General features: G+C 35.6%; 1 protein-coding gene across 1 annotated transcript in view; it reads left to right on the top strand.

The window, feature by feature from the left end:
* The first annotated feature begins 218 nt into the window (after positions 1–218).
* LOC116710396 (uncharacterized) overlaps positions 219–20,349 on the top strand; it is a 44,829-nt gene continuing 24,698 nt past the window's right edge. Inside the window, 26 exon segments of the mRNA XM_032549418.1 lie at positions 219–365; positions 2,214–2,374; positions 2,480–2,584; positions 2,733–2,895; positions 2,972–3,010; positions 3,012–3,083; positions 3,676–3,804; positions 3,934–4,050; positions 4,162–4,330; positions 4,411–4,521; positions 5,204–5,334; positions 5,336–5,386; positions 5,485–5,598; positions 5,600–5,665; positions 5,767–5,888; positions 7,438–7,628; positions 8,155–8,218; positions 8,495–8,556; positions 12,658–12,826; positions 13,145–13,293; positions 13,441–13,525; positions 14,680–14,830; positions 15,483–15,643; positions 15,792–15,896; positions 16,026–16,188; positions 16,275–16,379. Of these exon segments, the coding sequence (XP_032405309.1) occupies positions 282–365; positions 2,214–2,374; positions 2,480–2,584; positions 2,733–2,895; positions 2,972–3,010; positions 3,012–3,083; positions 3,676–3,804; positions 3,934–4,050; positions 4,162–4,330; positions 4,411–4,521; positions 5,204–5,334; positions 5,336–5,386; positions 5,485–5,598; positions 5,600–5,665; positions 5,767–5,888; positions 7,438–7,628; positions 8,155–8,218; positions 8,495–8,556; positions 12,658–12,826; positions 13,145–13,293; positions 13,441–13,525; positions 14,680–14,830; positions 15,483–15,643; positions 15,792–15,896; positions 16,026–16,188; positions 16,275–16,379 (3,039 nt within the window). The 5' untranslated portion in view covers positions 219–281.

Here is a 20,349-nt window from a genome sequence, read left to right as displayed (position 1 = left end):
TTAAAGGTAAATTTTCAGACAGTTGCCTTACTTTCTCGATAGCATAGATTACACCCACACAAAACATTTACTATTGGATTTTACTTTGGGGGAGGGAAAAGGTGGAACTGATATGGTGGGTGGATTTATCCATGTGACTGTTTTTTTTTATATAATTTCAAACAAAGAGGAATAGGAGGGAGGAGACTAAGGAAAAATGTTCTATAAAATGTTTTCAAATAAAGTGTGTACTGTGCATTTTGACTCTGTTGGGAGTTCAGAAGACGGCTGCTTCTGTTTGAATGCGGTCCATCATGAGGAGAGGAGTGGTGCAACTCACCCTTTTTGGGGTTCTGGTGACTCTAGCTGCTGCACAACCAAAAAAGGTACAGTCTGAGGGAAGGATGACCACAAGAAAGGCAACAGAATAAATAAATGTATATATTTTATTACTGGATAATTTTTTTTACAAATTAATGAAACAGACTTATTGTTTGTTCAATTACCTCTTTTGTTCTAAGAGTTTGAATTCTGCTTCAGATAGGTAGAAAAAACCGAGTGAAGAGCCTTGTCTCTTTGAACCCTTAAGGTTGTTTTGGACTGATTGATCATCCACTGTGTGCATTGTTTGTTTATGTGAAATGAAACCATTGTATTGTAGTAGAGAACAATTAAATAGTTAATAGTTATGAGTAGAAGGATAATAATGTGCATTATGATATGATTAAAATGAAAATTCATTGCAGATTTTGCTAAAACAAAATCATAAAACTATTACAAAACGAACTGTTGTGGAAAAATCAAGACAACAGTAGATTCATTTTCATGCCTCCACTGCAAATCTTTTACTTGTTTATTGAAACAACAAAAAGAGCAGGAATAAATTCACAAGTGAAGCCAACTCTTTATATGTGACATAAAGAAACAAAAACATAACATATAAATGTCCCAATGACAAGTCACCTCCATGTTTATCACTATGATTCTTTTATTTCCAAGCTTCTTTAAGCTGTGAATATGTTCCACTGTCTTTGAATATAAACTCATAAATGTATATAAATAAAATATGAAAAGCCTTAACATAAAATGAAATACAATTTGCTAGTGTTACATTAAATAAAACATTGTTGGTAAACATTTAGCACAAGGACAAATGTGCTTGTGCTAAATGCTATTATTTTCTTGTTAAATCCCACATGTTCAATATAAATATTCACGAAAATGTATTTCCTTAAATAGTGAGAATTTACTATGTGATTATTAGAACTTAATATGGGGGACATTATTCAGTGAAGAATAAAAAAACGTCATCATTTTGATTGTATGTTTTAAGCTTCTATCTCTAGGCTTCCTTTCTAAACAGATGTTCAAAGAGCAGATCAGAGTTCGAATGTGTTTTTAACTTCACCATAAAGAAGAATTTTTATCTGTTTTTAACTTCACCAACAAATGTGGAGCGTTTATACTTGTATGTCTGAGATTTTGTGGACAAAAATGTTTTTTAAGTAACATGACGTCTATGTCTGCAATTATTGAGGCTGAGACAATGAGAAAAATAGATTTGGATGATACTATTTAAAATGACGAGTGTCACTGTTTAAATTTAAATTGAATTAAATTGTGTTTTTTGTCACAAGCAACTATTTATTTGCACTAGTTGCTAGTTGTGACTTTATAAAATGAAACTGCCCAGTTTATTCACATTAAAATGAGTCATTATGCATGTATTTATGGAAAACTTGCCCATATTTATTTATGTTTGTGTGAATATGTAGATTGTGAAGAAAAAAGTAACATTTGCTGAAGGATGTACATCATTTTGTCAAAGAAGAAGAAACGAGTTTAGAAAACTAGCTTGGCTTTATAAAAGAAAAAAAGGATTAGGGATGTTACAAAAATGTAGAATTTGTTCTCTTTTCCAGATTGTTTTGTCTCTTTAGTTGTGCAAATATTTTTCTTCTAAGTCAATTTGTATTGAGTTACTCATTAATTTTAGGTCAACCTCATTTTGAACACAAAGTACAGAGTAGCGTATCAAGTGACAAAGGTCTGTAAAACACTATTTGTATGTTTGCCATTAGGACTTGTGTATGTAGAAAATATGAACTATTAGATAATAAAGTCATAAAAATAGAGTTTGTCCACAGGAGATAAGACTTCATCCATCAATGCAGAAAAAATGAATAGTTTCTCAGTTGGGTGTCTGCTCCTGAGTTGCTGTCTGTGTTTAACAGGACGACTGGGACATTTACAGCTTTCACATCAACTCCACTGTGACCAGCCGATATGCCACCACCATCATCACAAGCCGTGTTGTGAATCGCATGAATGAATCGAAAGAAATTGAATTCCACGTTCAGATTCCCAAAAATGCCTTCATCAGTAAATTCAGGATGTGAGTGGAAGGAAAGCTTGTGACAGCGCCTGATATTTTTACATAATTATTATTTTGTGATAAATTCTTGTTAAGTTTCAAGCTATTTGTTTCTTACCTCTTTAGGCTTATTGATGGTCAAATGTACGATGGAGTTGTGAAAACTAAGGAGCAGGCTCAGCAACAGTACACTCAGGCTGTGTCTCGTGGTCAGAGTGCTGGGATTGTCAGGTAACTCAATCCCAATTCCCTCAGATAAATGTTTTTCTGGTGTCCCATACTTTCTCCATGCATGTTTTTGTATATCTGCAGCCAAAAATATTTAAGATCGATACTTATAACATTTTGCAATAATTACAGTTTCTGCTTTTGTTTTCAGCTCTGTTGGGAGAACCATGGAGGAATTTAAAACCTCTGTAACTGTGGCGGCCCACAAAAAGGTCACCTTTGAACTCACCTATGAGGAGCTGCTGAAGCGAACCCACGGCAAATACGAGCTGCAGATCCACGCTCGACCCATGCAGCCCGTCAAAGACTTCAAGGTTTTTCAATTATGGTGAAAATAACATCAGTTGTGGTGAGAAATGCTTCTAATTGCGTTTTTGTTCCCACAATAAGGCTGATGTGCACATTCACGAGAAAGCCGGCATCAGTTTCAGTTGATGTGAAAGGAGGGCTGAGCACCAACGCCTTGGCTAATGCTATCACTAAAACACATGCAGATAAACAGGTACTGTTGGTTCTAAGGCTATTTTCTCTTTTATCTTCAGCATAGCAGTTAGCTTGAAATCATAAGTAGTGAATTATGTTTTGTTTTTCTTCATTACATACATGTTACTCATGATGTGCACAATTATTTATCTTAAATTTGTAAAATTGTTAATGTATGCTATGGCACAAGAAATGAATGTCATTTTGTTTCCAGTTCTTAAAACAATTTAGAATACTGAACTCACTGGACTGACACTTTGAAAAGAAACACTACATTTCACTGTTAGATATACTGTCTTCAAGATTGTATCCTTTACCTGATAAAGTTTTGTTCTGATTATGTCCTAATCTTATTTTGAAGGAAGAACTTTGCAGTATTTCAAGGACTTTGATTTATCGGGTTTTCTTTCTCTTCTGACTGGCTCTGAAAATAAGCAAATTATGTAGTTAATTAATGAATACAAAGTCTATCACTTGCAGTAATTTAAATGATTTCCCTTTATATCATCACTTAACTATACAAAGCACTTCAAATAAATACACACATTTAACACGGTAGCACCAAGCTTCCTGTGTGACATAAGAAACATAATTCTTTTATATTGTTTCAGGCATGGGTGTATTTTTATCCTACGGTGGACCAACAGAAAACTTGTGACAGCTGTGGAGAGTGGGGTCTGAGTGGAGATTTGATTGTTGTTTATGATGTAAATCGAGTCAATGGACTGGGCGACTTCAAGGTAAAACACTCCTGAAAACAATTACTAATACAGATGTAGATATGAAGATGTGTGTAGCTTAAAACATGACCAAAAAGTTGAAATATCTTTCACTCTTTCACTCATTTACATGTTCTTACTTCTTCTAAGACTTCGGACGGATACTTTGTCCATCACTTTGCTCCATCAAACCTTCTCCGAATACCAAAGAACGTTGTCTTTGTTATAGATCGAAGTGGCTCAATGCACGGCAGAAAAATACAACAGGTAAATTATTTCAAAGGTTTGTTACAATTAAACAAACAGTGTGTGATTCACCCAAAACAAATGTTGATTAATTGTTTCTTACCTTATTTCTTATGTGTGTCTCTTCCACAGACCAGAACTGCTTTAATCCATATATTGAATGACCTGGCAGAAGATGACTACTTAGGTCTTGTCAGTTTTGATAGCGAAATATCTCACTGGAGAAGAGAACTTGTTCAGGCCACTAGAGCAAATCTAGAGGATGCCAAGAGATTTGCGTATGGTATTACTGACAGAGGAAGTGAGATTTCTCAGTACACAGGAATTCAAACATCTTGCAGCAGGATGGCAATTAATTAATTTTATTTTTACTTCTTTCAGCTACAGACATCAATGCAGCCGTGTTGGAAGGGACACGCATGCTGAATGCACATCCTAGAAAAAGTTCAGCTTCCATTCTAATACTTCTCACAGATGGAGACCCAACATCAGGTTAATTTAAAACACACTCACATGCACTAGAGCAAACACCTTCAAAATGTTAATTTAATAATGAGATATTTACTCTGTTGGTACTTAAGTCATTTTTTCATAGAATCATGGTGCACAATAAAAAAAATCCCTCTGGTAGTTCTATAGTTTTGTAAGATTACATAATTTAGTCAACAAAAAGTTCTAAAATGATCTACAGTATGTCTACATTACATCATGAAAAACCACATTACATGTTGCACTGTGTCATTATATTTAATTTTAACAAACTACAAAGTAAAACAGAAACTTAAGTGAGCCCAACAAACCAGATAAGTGTTGGATTTTGGTTAAACTGGTGAAATTGAAGTCATGAATGTGCAGCAGTTCATCAGAAATAGAATCAGTAGATGAGTTAAAAACCACAGAGCCGTGTTGTGATGCGTCAAGCTTTCATAAATTTGTAACTGATCTACACTGTTGACAGATAAGTCAACCACAAACAAATCTCCATTGGGTTTCAGTACAGTTTAGCTTTTTTAAAACTACACTTTACATTCACAGTATATCACCATTCTGTTAAAATTAGGAGTATGTTAAAAGTTTTAATCATATATTTCTGTATGTAGTCTTTTGACAGCTGATAGCTGTCTGGTTTTATTTCTGTTGGAAATATTTCTAGCAGTTTCTTGTGTCGTTCTAGGAGTGACAAATCTCGAACAAATACAATCAAATGTAAAACAGGCGATTGCAGGAAAGTTTCCTCTCTACTGTCTTGGTTTTGGATTTGATGTCAATTTTGAGTTTTTGGAGAAGATGTCTTTGGGGAACAGCTGGTGCAGCAAGACGGATCTATGAAGACTCTGATGCTGATTTGCAGCTCAAGGTATCCTTGTCCATTTCACCAATACTCTTCTTATCAATTTCCAACACTTTTATGCAGAAAACATGTCATCATCACTGCATAAATCTATACATCAACAGGGCTTTTATGAAGAAGTGGCCACTCCGCTGTTAACAGATATCGCAATGACCTATGTCGGTGGAACCAATCTAACCCAGACTAATTTCAGTCATTATTATGACGGCTCTGAGATTCGTGGTGGCCGGTGAGATCATCGACAACAACATTGAAAACTTTGTGCCAGAAGTTGTTGCCATTTCAGTAAGGATCAATCTACAATGTCTAAGTATTAAGACTTTTTTCTAGATTATTTTTAAAAGTTCTTGTGTACTGACTTTAAAATTGTTGTTGCATTATGACAGAGTAAACAAAAAGTGAAATTTTCTAAAACAAATGAGTTTGTGGATTCATCTACTGGAATTGCTGATGGACTTCTTCAAAGGGTTTGGGCCTACCTCACTGTGAAACAACTTCTGGAGAAAGAGTAAGTGGTACAATATGTCACAGTTCATTTTTTGTTTCTATTTTATTTAGGATTCAGTTTGCAGTTTTCCACTACAATTTCAATCGATGGACACAAATGGATTTTCAGTGTGAAGTTGTATTTTACACCAGAGTTAGACTATAAACATCAATGAACTAATTTGAGACTTTGTTCTTCTGCATCACAATGTTGACCCAAAACAAGATAAAGCAAATCCAATGCAGTCATTTCTGATTTCATTGGACACTTGCAGTAGTCAGACAATGGCTTTCATTACTGTTCATATATCAATTCTCATAAAATGACTTTACAGCAACCTGTATTGTTTGTTCTTTGTAACATCATTGCACTAAAGATTACAGTACAGTTAAGCCCAACATTATTCACAGCCCTGGTAGATTCGGGCTTAAAATAATCTTTTAATGAAACACAAATGCTTCTTTACTGGAAATAATATTTTTAAGTGGCTCAGTCACAGTCTTAAATTGAATCTGGCTTGAATCAAAGACTTGGAGCCCATAGCCAAAGACAATTTGTCAAAAAACCACAGAAAACATTTTAAAGGCTGACATGTAATTATTATTAGGTTTTCTGGCTGTAATACCAAGATTTTTCCATTGATTATGAAGGTGGATATAAATAATTTTCTACATACAATTTTTATTACAATGCAAACAAGAAAAGACAACTTAGTTTTTTTTCTTTCAAAATTGACATTATTTTCTTGTTGAATTACATTTTAAGTAATGCCTGTCTCATTTGACGTCAGAAATAAACTTCTTGGTTGAAAATAAATCTAAATCTACCAGGACTAAAACAAACTCGGATTGTCAGTCCATCATAAACATAATTTTAGCAAAGTTGAATTGCTCAAGTAAAATGATTGATTAGGCCCACTTCACACACACTTTTGGAATATTAGTCATGTAAACAACATCTGCTTATTAATGGTAAAAGCTTTCCCTAATGATCCACATTTCACATGAATCTGAAATATCAAGTCAGGATTTAAAGAGCAGCCATAGATCATCATAATGAATGTACTAAAACTGCACAGCAGCAGTAAAAATCAACCAAATCATAGAAACTGTTTGCATAGTTTTACAAAGGTCATCAAAGGTCTTTATATTGGACACTACGGATCTCAGTTGTTGTATCAAACACAATTCATAGCACAATTCCTATGTCTTTTTCTGAGTTTTTGTCCAAAAAAAGATAACTCAGATTATATTGTGTGAAAAATTATTTGATATACAGTTAAATTTTTTAGCAGCACTAGAAACAGACTACTGTATGGTCACCAGTGAAGAGGAGAACTCCTATGTCTGTTGCAGACACTGGTCCAGTGTGAGCAGCCACCTGCTAACCAACAGGGGGTTTATGAACTCTAGAGTTTTACATTTTAAGAGAAGCTTTCAGACAGTAATATAACATCTGAATGATAATGTTCACGATGTTGTATGAAAAGCACAAACATTCAAAGTGTAAAAGTGCCCAATGTTTTGCTGCTGTTTATCTCAGTTGTCACATTGTAGTTGTCACAATGCAGGCTGCTGGTATCTGGACCTGAGAAAGAGAAAGTGAAGAACGATACTTTGAAGTTGTCCCTGAAGTACAGCTTTGTGACCCCACTCACCTCCATGGTGGTCACCAAGCCGCAGGGGGAGGACATGGATGTCCTTCACAAACCCAAAGAGGGGGGAGTAGTTCGGTCCGACAGTCATGCCACACCAGCCAACAGTAAATATCTCCTTCCCTGCCATCTTTTTTATGGATTCAATGACAGTAAGATGCATCATAATGAAATGATGATAAAGCATTATTTTTATTTTTTAAATAATCATTGAGCTTAGATGTCCATTTGTGAATAATTGTACACACAACAGGGTAAACGTGTACCCTTTCATTTGCAAGATTAGCCAAATGTAAAACGAACATTTTTTCTGAGTCTTTGTCCAAAAAAAGATAACTCAGATTATATTGTGTGAGAAATAACTGGATATACAGTTCAATTTAACAAAATTCATCAAAAGCAAACTTCCATGATTGAACAAAGTTAAAATTTTCTTGCAGAATTTTGGATGGAATTGTATTTATGTATATTTCTACAGCAACGCAAGTAGCAGGAAATGAAATATTAAAAGTGTTAAACCCATATCACTTTGGAATAATTTGCATATCCTTGTCTACAGTTTATGTGTGTGCAGAATAAAACCTTCTCAATATAATTTTTAAATGAACATTATCTTCTCTTTGTTTTGAATAGGACATCATTGGGCTCGCTGGTCTTCCTGGACTACCTGGTCTTCCTGGACAACCTGGTTCACATGGTATAGTAGGCCACACACTGTCATGAGAAGCATTGCATAAAATCAGCGCTCTTGAGAAAGATCAGTTTGGTCGCACATGACACCTAATTTCTCAAAAGTCTGCCTAAGCAAATCAATCACTCGAGGAAAGAAAAAAGTTTCCGTGGAAGGTTAGGATTATCAGATAAAAGCAGTGAACGTAGCACACATTTTGAGATTATTAGAAATTATATCAATATAATTTTGAAATTAACGGATGCATGTGATTTAACGTTATCACCTCTTTGTTTTGAACAGGACGCTTTGGACCTCTTGGTATTCCTTCTTCATCTGGTATAAAGGCCACACACAGATTTTATGTAACGCATGAGAGCTAATTTCTCAATAAAGTGTCTAAATAAACCTTATGTGGCACCAGTGCAACCAATCACTCAAGGAAAGAAAGAAAAAAGTCTTTGCGACATGTTATGTTAATCAGAGTGAATGCAGCACAGATAAGGAGGGGAGAAATGTAGAAAAGTTGAAGCCTGAACCATTTGAAAATCATTATAATGCTCTGACATGGAGCTTTCGACCGCTGAGGTTACGGCTACTTTCACACAGCAGGTCTTGATACTCAATTCGGATTTTTGCCGAGATCTGATTCTTTGTTTTGTACAGTCACTTATACTGCTAGTAATTGTAACTAGGGCAAACCATTCACTTCTGTGTGAATAGTTAACAATCTCACAGCGACAGAGAAGAAGAAAGTAGATGTCATACAGCAGCACACTGTTTACGTAAGTAATAGTGGATGCCACCATTGATTGATTTTAAAGTTGATGAGTAATGGAGTCCGACTGATATTGTCACGAGATCATAACAAGACGAAGTAAGCTAATGAAAGGAAAGCACTATCAGTAATCGCAATGGCTTTTTGAGCATTGACATTAACCTTATATAGAAATCTGTTTGGATGCGTAGTCGGAACCAGGAGTTGTGAGTTTGTGATGTGATTCCTCACTGGAACAGACTTCTTTCATGATTTGTCTCGATTTAGGATCTAGATGCGTATCTCACATGAGTGACGTTAAAGTCAGATAAAATGCGACACTGCCATTCAGACGGCAGACAAAGCTCTCAAATACAATTTAGTATCACATTTTTGGGGGGTGAAAGATCAGAATTGGGCCATTCAGACCATCATGAAAATTTTGGAAAAAGTCACCAGCTGGCAAAAAAAATTAATTTGGGTTGTATCTCCTGCTGTGTTTGAACTGGAGACATGTTGTGCCAAAAAGTGATGGTCTACCAAATATAGATAATTGTTTTTATCTTAAATTGTGTTGCACTCCATATCTCACAGTGGTTCCATGTTGTTTTTAGAATTAGCAAGGTTACAGCATAAACACAATCAGCTCTTACCACAAAAAACATTTAGTATTTTGTACATGTAGCAGTTTTTGTTAAACTCTATACACTTCCAACAAGCTTTCTGGGAATGGCTGTATCAATTAAGGGAGACAAACCTCTGCCTAAGTCTCTGATAGACAAATCTGTGTTGTAGCAATAATATAGTTTGACCAAATTTTTAACTGCAACCCCTTCAAGTTATTTGAAACAACACAGTTATCAAGCTGTTTGCATTCCCACAGCACGCGATCCATTTATGGCAGATTATCACATTTTGGCACACCAGCAAATTTCATTAAATCACTTAAAGCACTTTTTTCAGTGTCTGGTACAATTCTGCTTCAAAAAAGAGCCGTGTTTACTGAATTGATTAATTATTTACAAATCCATATTGCTTTCATTGACAGTTAATTTAAAAAAGTGAAAAGGTAAAATATTTTTATAATTATCTACTACTTATTGTTCTAATGGTTATTGTTACTTTTGAAAATCTGATAAATGACTGTGCATAATTTCAATATTATTATCTCTTTCTTTTCAGGCTTTTACTTTGGTTCAAGTGATTTGGTTTCTTACGACTACCCTGGTATGACACATCACACAAAAGTTCTGCTATAAGCAGCATTGCAAAAAACATTTCTTGATATCGTCAATGACAAAATCAAGGTTTTCCAATTCATTAGACGAAATGTCTTTATTTTTTAAATTTCATTTGGCACCTTTAGATATTTTCTGTACATGAATTGCATGCAAAATAATACAACATGTTACATGGGCGACTCGTTTAGGGTCATGCCCCAGCAGTTTAATCAAATTCAAGTCAAAATTTTAACAAGGCCACTCCAAAACCTTGATTTTGTACTTTTTAGCAAGTCAGAGGGGGTTTTGCTGGTGTGCTGTGAATGAACTAAACTAAATTAATAGATAATAAATAATAAATGAGGTAATAAGTTTTTAGAGGGATTTTTTTTAGTTCACTTATGTTATATTTCACTGATAGTAGAATTTGTTTGTTCTGAAACCTAATTGTGACAAAAGATGGAGAAGAAAATGTGTTAACCGGCAAATACTTTTTCATATACTAAATACTAAACTGGTTAAAGCATCTCCTCTTCTCTGAGATTAAGCTTTCAATAGATCAAACTTTCTTTACAGATTACATCAGTAGTGGAAGGAGTGCTCAACCGACGGACACAGGGACACTGACACGTAAATAATTAATATATATTTTTACAGCCTACATAACTTGAGAAAACTGATTATTTTTTCCAGCTGACTGGTAGAGCAATTGGTAACCCTGTTGAAGAAATACTTTTAGACAGCTCTGTTTTATTTCATAATATTTAGCAAGCCCAAATTCAGATCCAATTCACAGTTAAAATGTCAGGTTACAGCACCTTTAATAATTATGTCTCCTCATAATTCATCAAAACTAATATTCAAGGATTAGTGCATAAGTACAGAATGGTGTGTTAACAGCTAAAGAATAGAAATAGTAATAGGAATAAAATGGCAAGAAGTTTATTAAATAGAGGGAGAAATTAGCATAAGGACAAATTGATGTGAAACTGATCATTTACTGCTGGCGAAAACAGATCCGGCAAAAACCTGGAAGGCAACACTAAAAGGAAAACACAGCACCTTCGCTTACCTCATGTTATCAGGCAGGTTCTAGTTACATGATGATTTGATTCTAGAAATCTGCCTGTAATCAGACTTGAGCACAATCAGTGAAATTAAATACACAAGCTATAAATTGGTTATTATTTAATGTCTAAACTAAATTAATAAATAATAAATGAGGTAATAAGTTTTTAAAGGATTTTTTTTTAGTTCACTTATGTTATATTTCACCAATAGTAGAATTTGTTTGTTCTGAAACCTAATTGTGACAGAAAATGGAGAAAAAACGTGTTAACCGGCAAATACTTTTTCATATACTAAATAATGAACTGGTTAAAGCATCTCCTTTTCTCTGAGATTAAGCTTTCAATACATCAATCTTTGTTTACAGGTGATTTCATAAGTATGATGGTTGAACCACCGGCCACAGAGATGACAACACTTGGTAATGAATGAAGAAATATTTTTACAGCCTACATAACTTGAGAAAAGTGATTATTTTTTCCAGCTGACTGGTAGAGCAATTGGTAACCCTGTTGAAGAAATACTTTTAGACAGCTCTGTTTTATTTCATAATATTTAGCAAGCCCAAATTCAGATCCAATTCACAGTTAAAATGTCAGGTTACAGCACCTTTAATAATTATGCCTCCTCATAATTCACCAGAACTAATATTCAAGGATTAGTGCATAAGTACAGAATGGTGTGTTAACAGCTAAAGAATAGAAATAGTAATAGAATAAAATGGCAAGAAGTTTATTAAATAGAGGGAGAAATTAGCATAAGGACAAATTGATGTGAAACTGATCATTTACTGCTGGCGAAAACAGATCAGGCAAAAACATGGAATGCAACACTAAAAGGAAAACACACAATAAATTATACAGTAAGTCATACTGTATTGAGTTTTTCCTTTTCAGTATTGAAAAAATAGAATAGCTGATCTGTCTTAAATAAATAGTTTAGAAGTAATTTAAGGAAGTTTATCCAATTTTAGTTAAATAAACAAATCTATGTAACTCAGTTACTTGTGATCAATTGAAGCTATTTATTTAAGTTAGAGCTGCATTCTATTTTATAGGAATTATAATAATAATCATCAAATTTCCATAAATGAAACTCAGATTATTTCAGCTGTAGCTGAAATGAATGACTGTGTCGGTTTATGACATCTGTTTTTTACACAAACCCTTTCTCTCCATCCAGCTCCTCCTGTTTCTCACAGATTTTTGCGGAAAGCTGAAAATCAACCTGTTCCTCTTTGCTTTGATGTCAGTAAAGCTGCCATTTTCAAACTACTTCACCATCCAAGCAAGGGTTTCGTAATATTTCTCTTTGTGCCATTTCAAGCTGAGGTGTTTCATTTTCAAAAGTTCTCAGTAAAAGTCTCAGATATTTCCATGTTAAGATGGTCTCCTCCTTTATTTGATATTCTTGGATATCAGCGGTGTTTGTAAATGGTGAGCTGGACTCACTAACAAATGGAGGCTTCGCTAAGATCGTTATTCACATCAGCGCTGACCAGCACATTGAGGTTGATCCAGAGGGAATCAGTCTTCGACAGGGACAGTCCACGACACGGCACACTGGACAGGATCTTATCACAGTTGGACGGTGACCTTCTTCATTTACAACTTATAACTTCCTTCTACTGAAGAAACAACAATTATCTTCAAATTTAATACTGGGCTTTTTGCAATAGATTTTTAAATTATAATTAGTTTCCGAATTAGAGTATGCAAAGGAACTTGATTAAAATACTACTTATTGGTACTTCTGGTGTAATTGTCATGATAAAATGACACAATAAAATGATACAATTTCCAGTCCATGAATACTCCTAAAGAGAGGTGGACCTTCTTACCAGAGCGAATGTGATTTTCTAAAGGCTTGAAAACAGAAGTTAATCTTAGGCTGTGTGCATTTTTCTAGTCTTACAGTGATCATTCGTGCCAAAGAAATAGATGTTGCGGTGGAGGATGTGCGTTTGGTTATCTTAGTGCATGAGAAGGACAGGAACAAATTCCTTTGGCCTGTTTTGCGGCAGACGCCATCTGCCGACGACATTGAAGGATTTTTAGGTGAGTAAAAAGTCAACTTATTTTTTTTCCAACTGTGAACGTTTGGAAAAGATGCATTAACTGTAGCTTGCAGCGCATCCAAACACAGTATCTCAAGATTATTCTGTGCCACCTTTTTAACACTAAGTCCTGCATTTTTGAGTGCAGCTTTAAAACCAGCAGACTATCAGGCGCTTCTGCAACAATCTGATGCGAAACTGAAGCTCAAAGACAGAGAGACTCCTGCTTCCAGGTATATTTTGTATTCCTGTTGTTTATTATAAATTTTTTTGGGCAACAAAAACAGAGTTGTTTAATTTTTTTTTCAGCTCCACTGCAACTGACTACAGCAATGCCAATCCTGTGCTAATGACCTGTTGGCTTGTGGGAGCCGACTTTGCCCTGGAGAGGACTTTGAATGATTACTTTGTTGCACAACTTTAACTGGAAGCTGTAATGAGTAACCAAATGCACATTTAAAACAAAATTACACAGCTTGATATCAGCATTCAAATGAATATTAGTCAAGATCGGTGAAAAAATTATACCTTTTTAAAGTATGTTTAAAGAAAATTAAATATAAATAAAAAAACATTCAAACCTCTAAAGGAGGTGAAAGGGGTAAAAACTAAACCCATTAATGTTCAATAACCTTACCAAACACTGTTTTAATGCATATAGATCCTGAAAGATTTTTTTCTGTTGTTATTGATTGCTGTTTATATAATTCTGATTGTGTATTAATAAAGAAATGCAGATATTTTTGGCTCATACATCCTTTCTTCCTCTGTCTTGCAAAGCTACACTTCAAAGTGATTTATCTATGTTTGATTTTATGAAATAGTATTTTGCCCATATCTTGTCTTATCAACATCGTCAAAAAGCCTTGCTTTTGCTCTTGCTTTTTTTTAACAAAAAGAAAACGTAGAAAAATACAGCTTTACGTCGACTTCTTCAGTAGTGTTCAAGTATTAGCAGGATTGAAGTAGCGCTGGAAAGTAGTCTGCTAGGTTCAAGCGAAGAAAGAAGTTCCGCTTCAAACACTGTTGAAGCAAGAACTCCTTGAGGCTTTGTTCCCCGTTGAAAATATTTTAAAGTCATTAATAAATTTTAACTTTAAAACAGTTTATCTCAGTGCCATACCTGTTTGCTTAATAAAGCTTGTGTCCTGAGTAAAGTCAAACTGTCTCAGTTATATAATTTTTGTATGTTTTCAAATGAGTGGGATGGCTGTTCACCAAACATACATGAACAAAGTCCAGAAGATGGACATTCAGAATCGATCGTAAAGGTTATGCACATAACAGGATTACGTCAAATTTCTGTTGACTGAGTGGAGGAGGGGTAGAGTTTTTATGTGTGGGTATGTTTAATTTATTTTTTTCTTTCTAGATGATTTGGCTTTTAAAACGTGCACAAACAAGAACTCACTTTGAGTTTATCGGAAAGATCCAGCTGGTTGTGTTTGAATCTGCTCCGAGATACTATGGGGAGCGCTGTGGAGCGGCTCGTCCTCTTTGGGTTTCTGCTGGCTTTGGCTGCTGCACAACCAGCGAAGGTATAGTAACCACAGGACAGAGAAACACACCGCAAAATAGCAGAATGTATGGATTACCTGTTTAAATACTATTTGTTTTTGTAGAAATTAACTGTGGGTCATGATCTCTTCCTTAGACAAACAACAACAACAGATCAACTTAGGGAATGTTTTCTCTGTGGTTAATGTTATTGTGATTTGTATTTTTGCTTTGTTCTGTGTATATGTTTGTTCATAATTTATTTAGTTATCATTGCACTGAAATGTGTTATTGCTCATGAAACCTTAAGTATTAGAGGATATCTGAACACCTTTTGAAATTGTCTGGTTAATTGTATCAGTAAATGAGAAAAAATGCAAATATATGGTACTTTATTTTGCAGTTAAGTATTAGTTCAGTAATTCAATACACAAAGTGATTACACATAGACTGTGATGAAAACTCAACATAAAATTATTTTGTATTTAGCTTAGTACCTGCTTAATCTGTTATGCAGGTAATTTGTTTAAACAATTATATTTGACCTATTAATGCTTTGATTTATGATCAGTGCTTGACTGGCAATAAGCCACATGAAATCTGAATTGTATTATTATTATTATTATTATTATTATTATTATTATTATTATTATTATTATTATTATTATTATTATGCTCTCTGGGTTCATGCAGGATGACTGGGACATTTACAGCTTTCACATCAACTCCACCGTTAGCAGTCGATATGCCACCACCGTCATCACCAGCCGTGTGGCCAACCGTATGGATCAGTCAAAAGAAATTGCCTTCCATGTTCAGATTCCCAAGAATGCCTTCATCAGTAAATTCAGAATGTAAGTTAATGGAATCTTAATACGTCAACATCTAATAATGTATTTGTTTTACTATAGCTTCAATGTTAGATAAAGCATTTTATGCAGGATTTAAGACAGAAGTGTGCAGAACTTAAGCAAAGTAAGCAAAGCTTTTTGGTGTCTGCAGGATGATGGACGGGGAAGTGTTTGATGGAGTTGTGAAAACTAAGGAACGAGCTCAGCAGCAGTACACTCAGGCTGTGCTTCTTGGACAAAGTGCTGGAATTGTCAGGTATGAGCTAGTTGATTGATTTACTTGCAGGTCTAAATTAGATGCCATTTTTGTCTTTTCCAGCTTCCACAACTGAAAACGTTAAATTGAAATTTTCGAAACTTCATGTGCTGATTATTTTTTTATTAGCTCTGTTGGGAGAACCATGGAGGAATTTAAAACCTCTGTAACTGTGGCGGCCCACAAAAAGGTCACCTTTGAACTCACCTATGAGGAGCTGCTGAAGCGAACCCACGGCAAATACGAGCTGCAGATCCACGCTCGCCCCATGCAGCCCGTCAAAGACTTCAAGGTTTGTTCATTATCCATTATAACTTTCCCTGGTAACTACAGTTTCCTTTGTATGGTCTTCTGTATTCTTATTTTTCTGACATCTAGGTGGATGTGCACATTCATGAGAAAGCTGGGATCAGATTCATTGATGTGAAGGGAGGACTGAGCACCCTGGCTAATGCTGTCACCAAAACACATGCAGACAAACAGGTACAGCTGGTTCTGATGGTATGTGTAAATGTATCCACAGTCTAGAAGTTCGGGAAAGTTAAAAAATAAATACAAAGTGTTCCCTAAAATGCTTATTGCAGATGTACAACCAGGGCCGCAACTACATATTTTTGAGGTGGATGCGAACATCATCATTGTAGGCTAGCTTAAGCTAACCTGAATATTTACAACTCTCTTGCTGATACACTGACATTTCTTACCTTCTGTCTTTCAACCACTTTGAAAAGCTTTTCTTCGTCTCTCCAACATCTTTATCCTTCCCCCTCTTCCGTTTTCTGTTTTGGGCCCCGGAGTTTTTTCTGCGCCCCATCTTTAGCTCCCTGTTGTCGAGGCATTACTACAAATTTAAAAGAAAACAAAACGCGCCTCAAGCCGCTGCCCAAGCTGCCTGTACGGGAGGGGGGCGCCTAATCAGTGCTGTTCCTCTGTTATTGATCATTTCATACACAAACAGCTGTTAAGTACATAAAATGCTGACTATATAAAAAATAAATTCCCCACATCGTTTTTGCGCCCCCTCTAGTGCAGCGCCCCTATGCGTTGCATACACTGCATAGCCACCTTTTGCGCCACTGACTGTGGAATAAACTTCACACTGGACTTCAAGCACGGTCGATTCTGTGCCTCCTACACTTTTCCTTTAGGTTCTGGGACCTTAATTCCCAAATTAAAGTCAAAATGTATTTTCATCTTTAAAGGCAACTGGGCAACTTTATATCCCAAGTATGACGCTCATGATGTTGTCAGGATTACTTTACGACTAAGAGTCGTGGCTATTATTAGCCTTTTCATGCATAGTGGTCACTACAGTGGACAGCTATCTAAAAGCCATTTTCTTGTGCTTCCTGTGGATTTTTATGTTATTAATGCACACAGACCACTGAAGTGGACACTAATGCATCATAAAATATACCATCAACTACTGGCCATCAGCTGCAAATGCAAGAAATTATTTTTGTTAAATACAATATGGCCGACAGACAAAAAAGCATGAGAACCGACCCGGTCCCTCCTTCTACTGTAGACGAGTCTTGCAAGTAAAAAAAATATTGTTACATCAGATAACCCCTAAGGAACAATACTACTGATGTATTTTTCAAATATTTGGACAAAATTACAATTGATCACATAAAAAAAAAATATATATTTTAACAAAAACAATTCCTACCTTTTAAATGCCTTAAGAAAAAAATTTAAAAAAATGGAAAAAGAATTCTGAGACAAAGGATCATAATTTATGCATGAAAGGGTTAGACTTAATAATAGCCACCTGCAAGTTGTCGGGAGGTTCGGCGTGCAAGCCAGCATGTGGAGGGGTTTAAATAAATTAGAAGATTGTCTAAAAGTTTTATTTGAATACTTGAGTTAGAAAAAGTAAACTCATTTATATATTTGATTTATGTAATACGTTATTTTTATTATCTTGACAATTATGCAGAAAAATGTTGAAGAGTTCGCCACAAAGCTCTGTATGCAAGCGTGTTAATGGAAAGTTGAGTGGAAGAAAGAAAGTGTGGTAGGACAATGTGCACATCTGTCTAGGACAATCACAGTTTTGTCAGGATTGTGAAACGAAGCCCAGTAAAGAATTTGGGAGAGATTCAGAAGGTGTAGACAACCACTGGAGTCTCAAGAGACATACAAAGTTAAATTCAATTTGAATTCAAGAATACATTATTGATCCTAAAATTAAGTAAAATATGGTTAAATATCATGTTATTCAAGGTTCTTCAAATGGTTGTTAGGAAGGATCTCTTGTAGCAGTCTGCATTACAGCAAACTTGATGAAGCCTCTGACTGAAGACTCTTAGTCGTAAAGTAATCTGACAACATCATGAGCGTCATACTTGGGATATAAAGTTGCCCAGTTGCCTTTATAGATGAAAATACATTTTGACTTTAATTTGGGAATTAAGGTCCCAGAACCTAAAGGAAAAGTGTGGAGGCACAGAATCGACCGTGCTTGAAGTCCAGTGTGAAGTTTATTCCACAGTCAGAGAGGATTTGGACAGCAACGCCATCCTGCTGTTCATGTCCACTTTGTTTTTATCAAATATAAAGTCAGCAAAGCCATCTACCAGGAATTTACTGCACTGCTGTCAGCTTAGTCCACATTATAATTCAACCAGGTCAAATTCATCCAAACCAGTTTTTGTCTGGTTTGGTCTAAATTCAGTTTAAATCAATTCAATTCATTTGAACAAAAAATACGTAGATTCAGATCCAGTCACAATTTTAGTTCATCACTGTTACAAACTGATTAGTGGATATAAATTAAGCCCATCTGATTATTGATTAACCAACAATTTCTACATCTAAAGCACGGGGCGACTGTGGTGGAGAACAACTCCCTTTCAACAGGAAGGAACAGCAGTATGAGCGTTGTGACTGTACTGTGATCGGCTGAGGGTTGAGAGGACAGAGCAGACAGAAGCACAGGTCCAGGATTACAGTCAGAGCCGTAGGCGTAGGAACCGGGGAGAACTGGAGGGGACATTATAGTACCCTAGACCGTTACTTGGTCTCTAACATTAACGACAATAAACGCAGGTAATATACTTGAAAACAAGGTAAAAACATTGTCCGTTAGAATGGATGAAAAATGTTTAGATACTTAAATAGCACATTTTTACAAGAAAAATGTCTAGCATAAGCTAAAGCTAATGTTAGCCACAAAGTTTAAAGGAAGTAAAACTCACCTTCGTATCTGTGTATAACGAGGCGAACATGTTAAAACCTTTCTCCAGCTTATTGTCGGGGCTTCGGATCGATGTACATCATTAATTGTTACCTTGGACAAGCCCTGCAGACGCCCAGTGTAAAGAGCCTTTTTCAATAGATCGGAAAAGATTGAGCCGCTTTGCCCCGAACGCGGAAGCTGAGGTGCAAAGAGCCCAACAGTTCAGAGTTTCTCATAAATCCTCTATTGTCACTATTTAAATATCATATTCATTGTTCCAGGTAGGGGAAGCCATGCTTTGCTGCATTTTACAATGAACTTAAGTTTTATATCCAGACTATCAAAGACAGAAAATAGCTATTAAAACAATTGAACTCTGTACTGCTTTGAATGAACAGTTGGGAACCGAAGCCCCGTAGCTTTTTCTTCATCTTGAATATATTTATCTGTATTTGTTTTTGTTCTGGAGGCAGAACAAATGTTTCACTCTGTCATTGTACAGTGTGTCTGTGAATAAAGTTTTAAAAAAAAACATCCCCCCCTCCCCCACACCCAACAGACTTCTTGTGGCTTTGATGTCATAGTGATGTCACTCATCCTGTCTATGACATCACTGGCGGCTGCCTTTGTATTCCCAGATTCCACAGAGAAATTCATTTGCAGTTTGAACCAGAGAGCAAAGATGGAAGAGGATAATTTTTTGTTGACAAAAATAAACAATTTACAGAAGAACCGCAGCAAGCTGCAGGAGGAGAACAAAGAGCTTCAGAAAACCGTAGAAAGTCTGAAGATTAAACTAGAGAGACTAAACAGAACGGACAAGACACACAACTGGCATGAGGAAAATAGCTTACTTCTAAAATCAAATGCATTTTACAAAAAACAAATCAGAAAAATTAATCTGGACCTGGAGGAAGAAAATGCAACTATATGCCAACTAAGATGTGATAACGAAGCCAAATTAAGAATAAAACATAAACTGGAAGAGGAACGGATAAAACAGAGAAACACTGCAGCGGACAAATTAAGAGCAAAAACAGAAAAACTCGAGTGGCTAGAGAGAGAAAATGAGGAGTTAAATAAAGAGATTGTATCTCTAAAGATTAAAAATGATAGGATCAAATCCAGGCTGGCGGAAAAAAGCAAAGATGTCCAGCAAAGGGAAGAAACACTCAGGGTACATGTCCAGGAAGAGGAACTTTCAGTATGTCAGAAAGCAGGGAGAATTTTTATGCATATGTATGATTCCACGTTGGCGTATTGGGTGCC

The sequence above is a fragment of the Xiphophorus hellerii genome, chromosome 20 (genome assembly GCF_003331165.1).
Source record: "Xiphophorus hellerii strain 12219 chromosome 20, Xiphophorus_hellerii-4.1, whole genome shotgun sequence".
NCBI lineage: Eukaryota > Metazoa > Chordata > Actinopteri > Cyprinodontiformes > Poeciliidae > Xiphophorus > Xiphophorus hellerii.
Note: the sequence above shows the minus strand (reverse complement) of the source record. Positions and strands in the feature narration are given on the sequence as shown.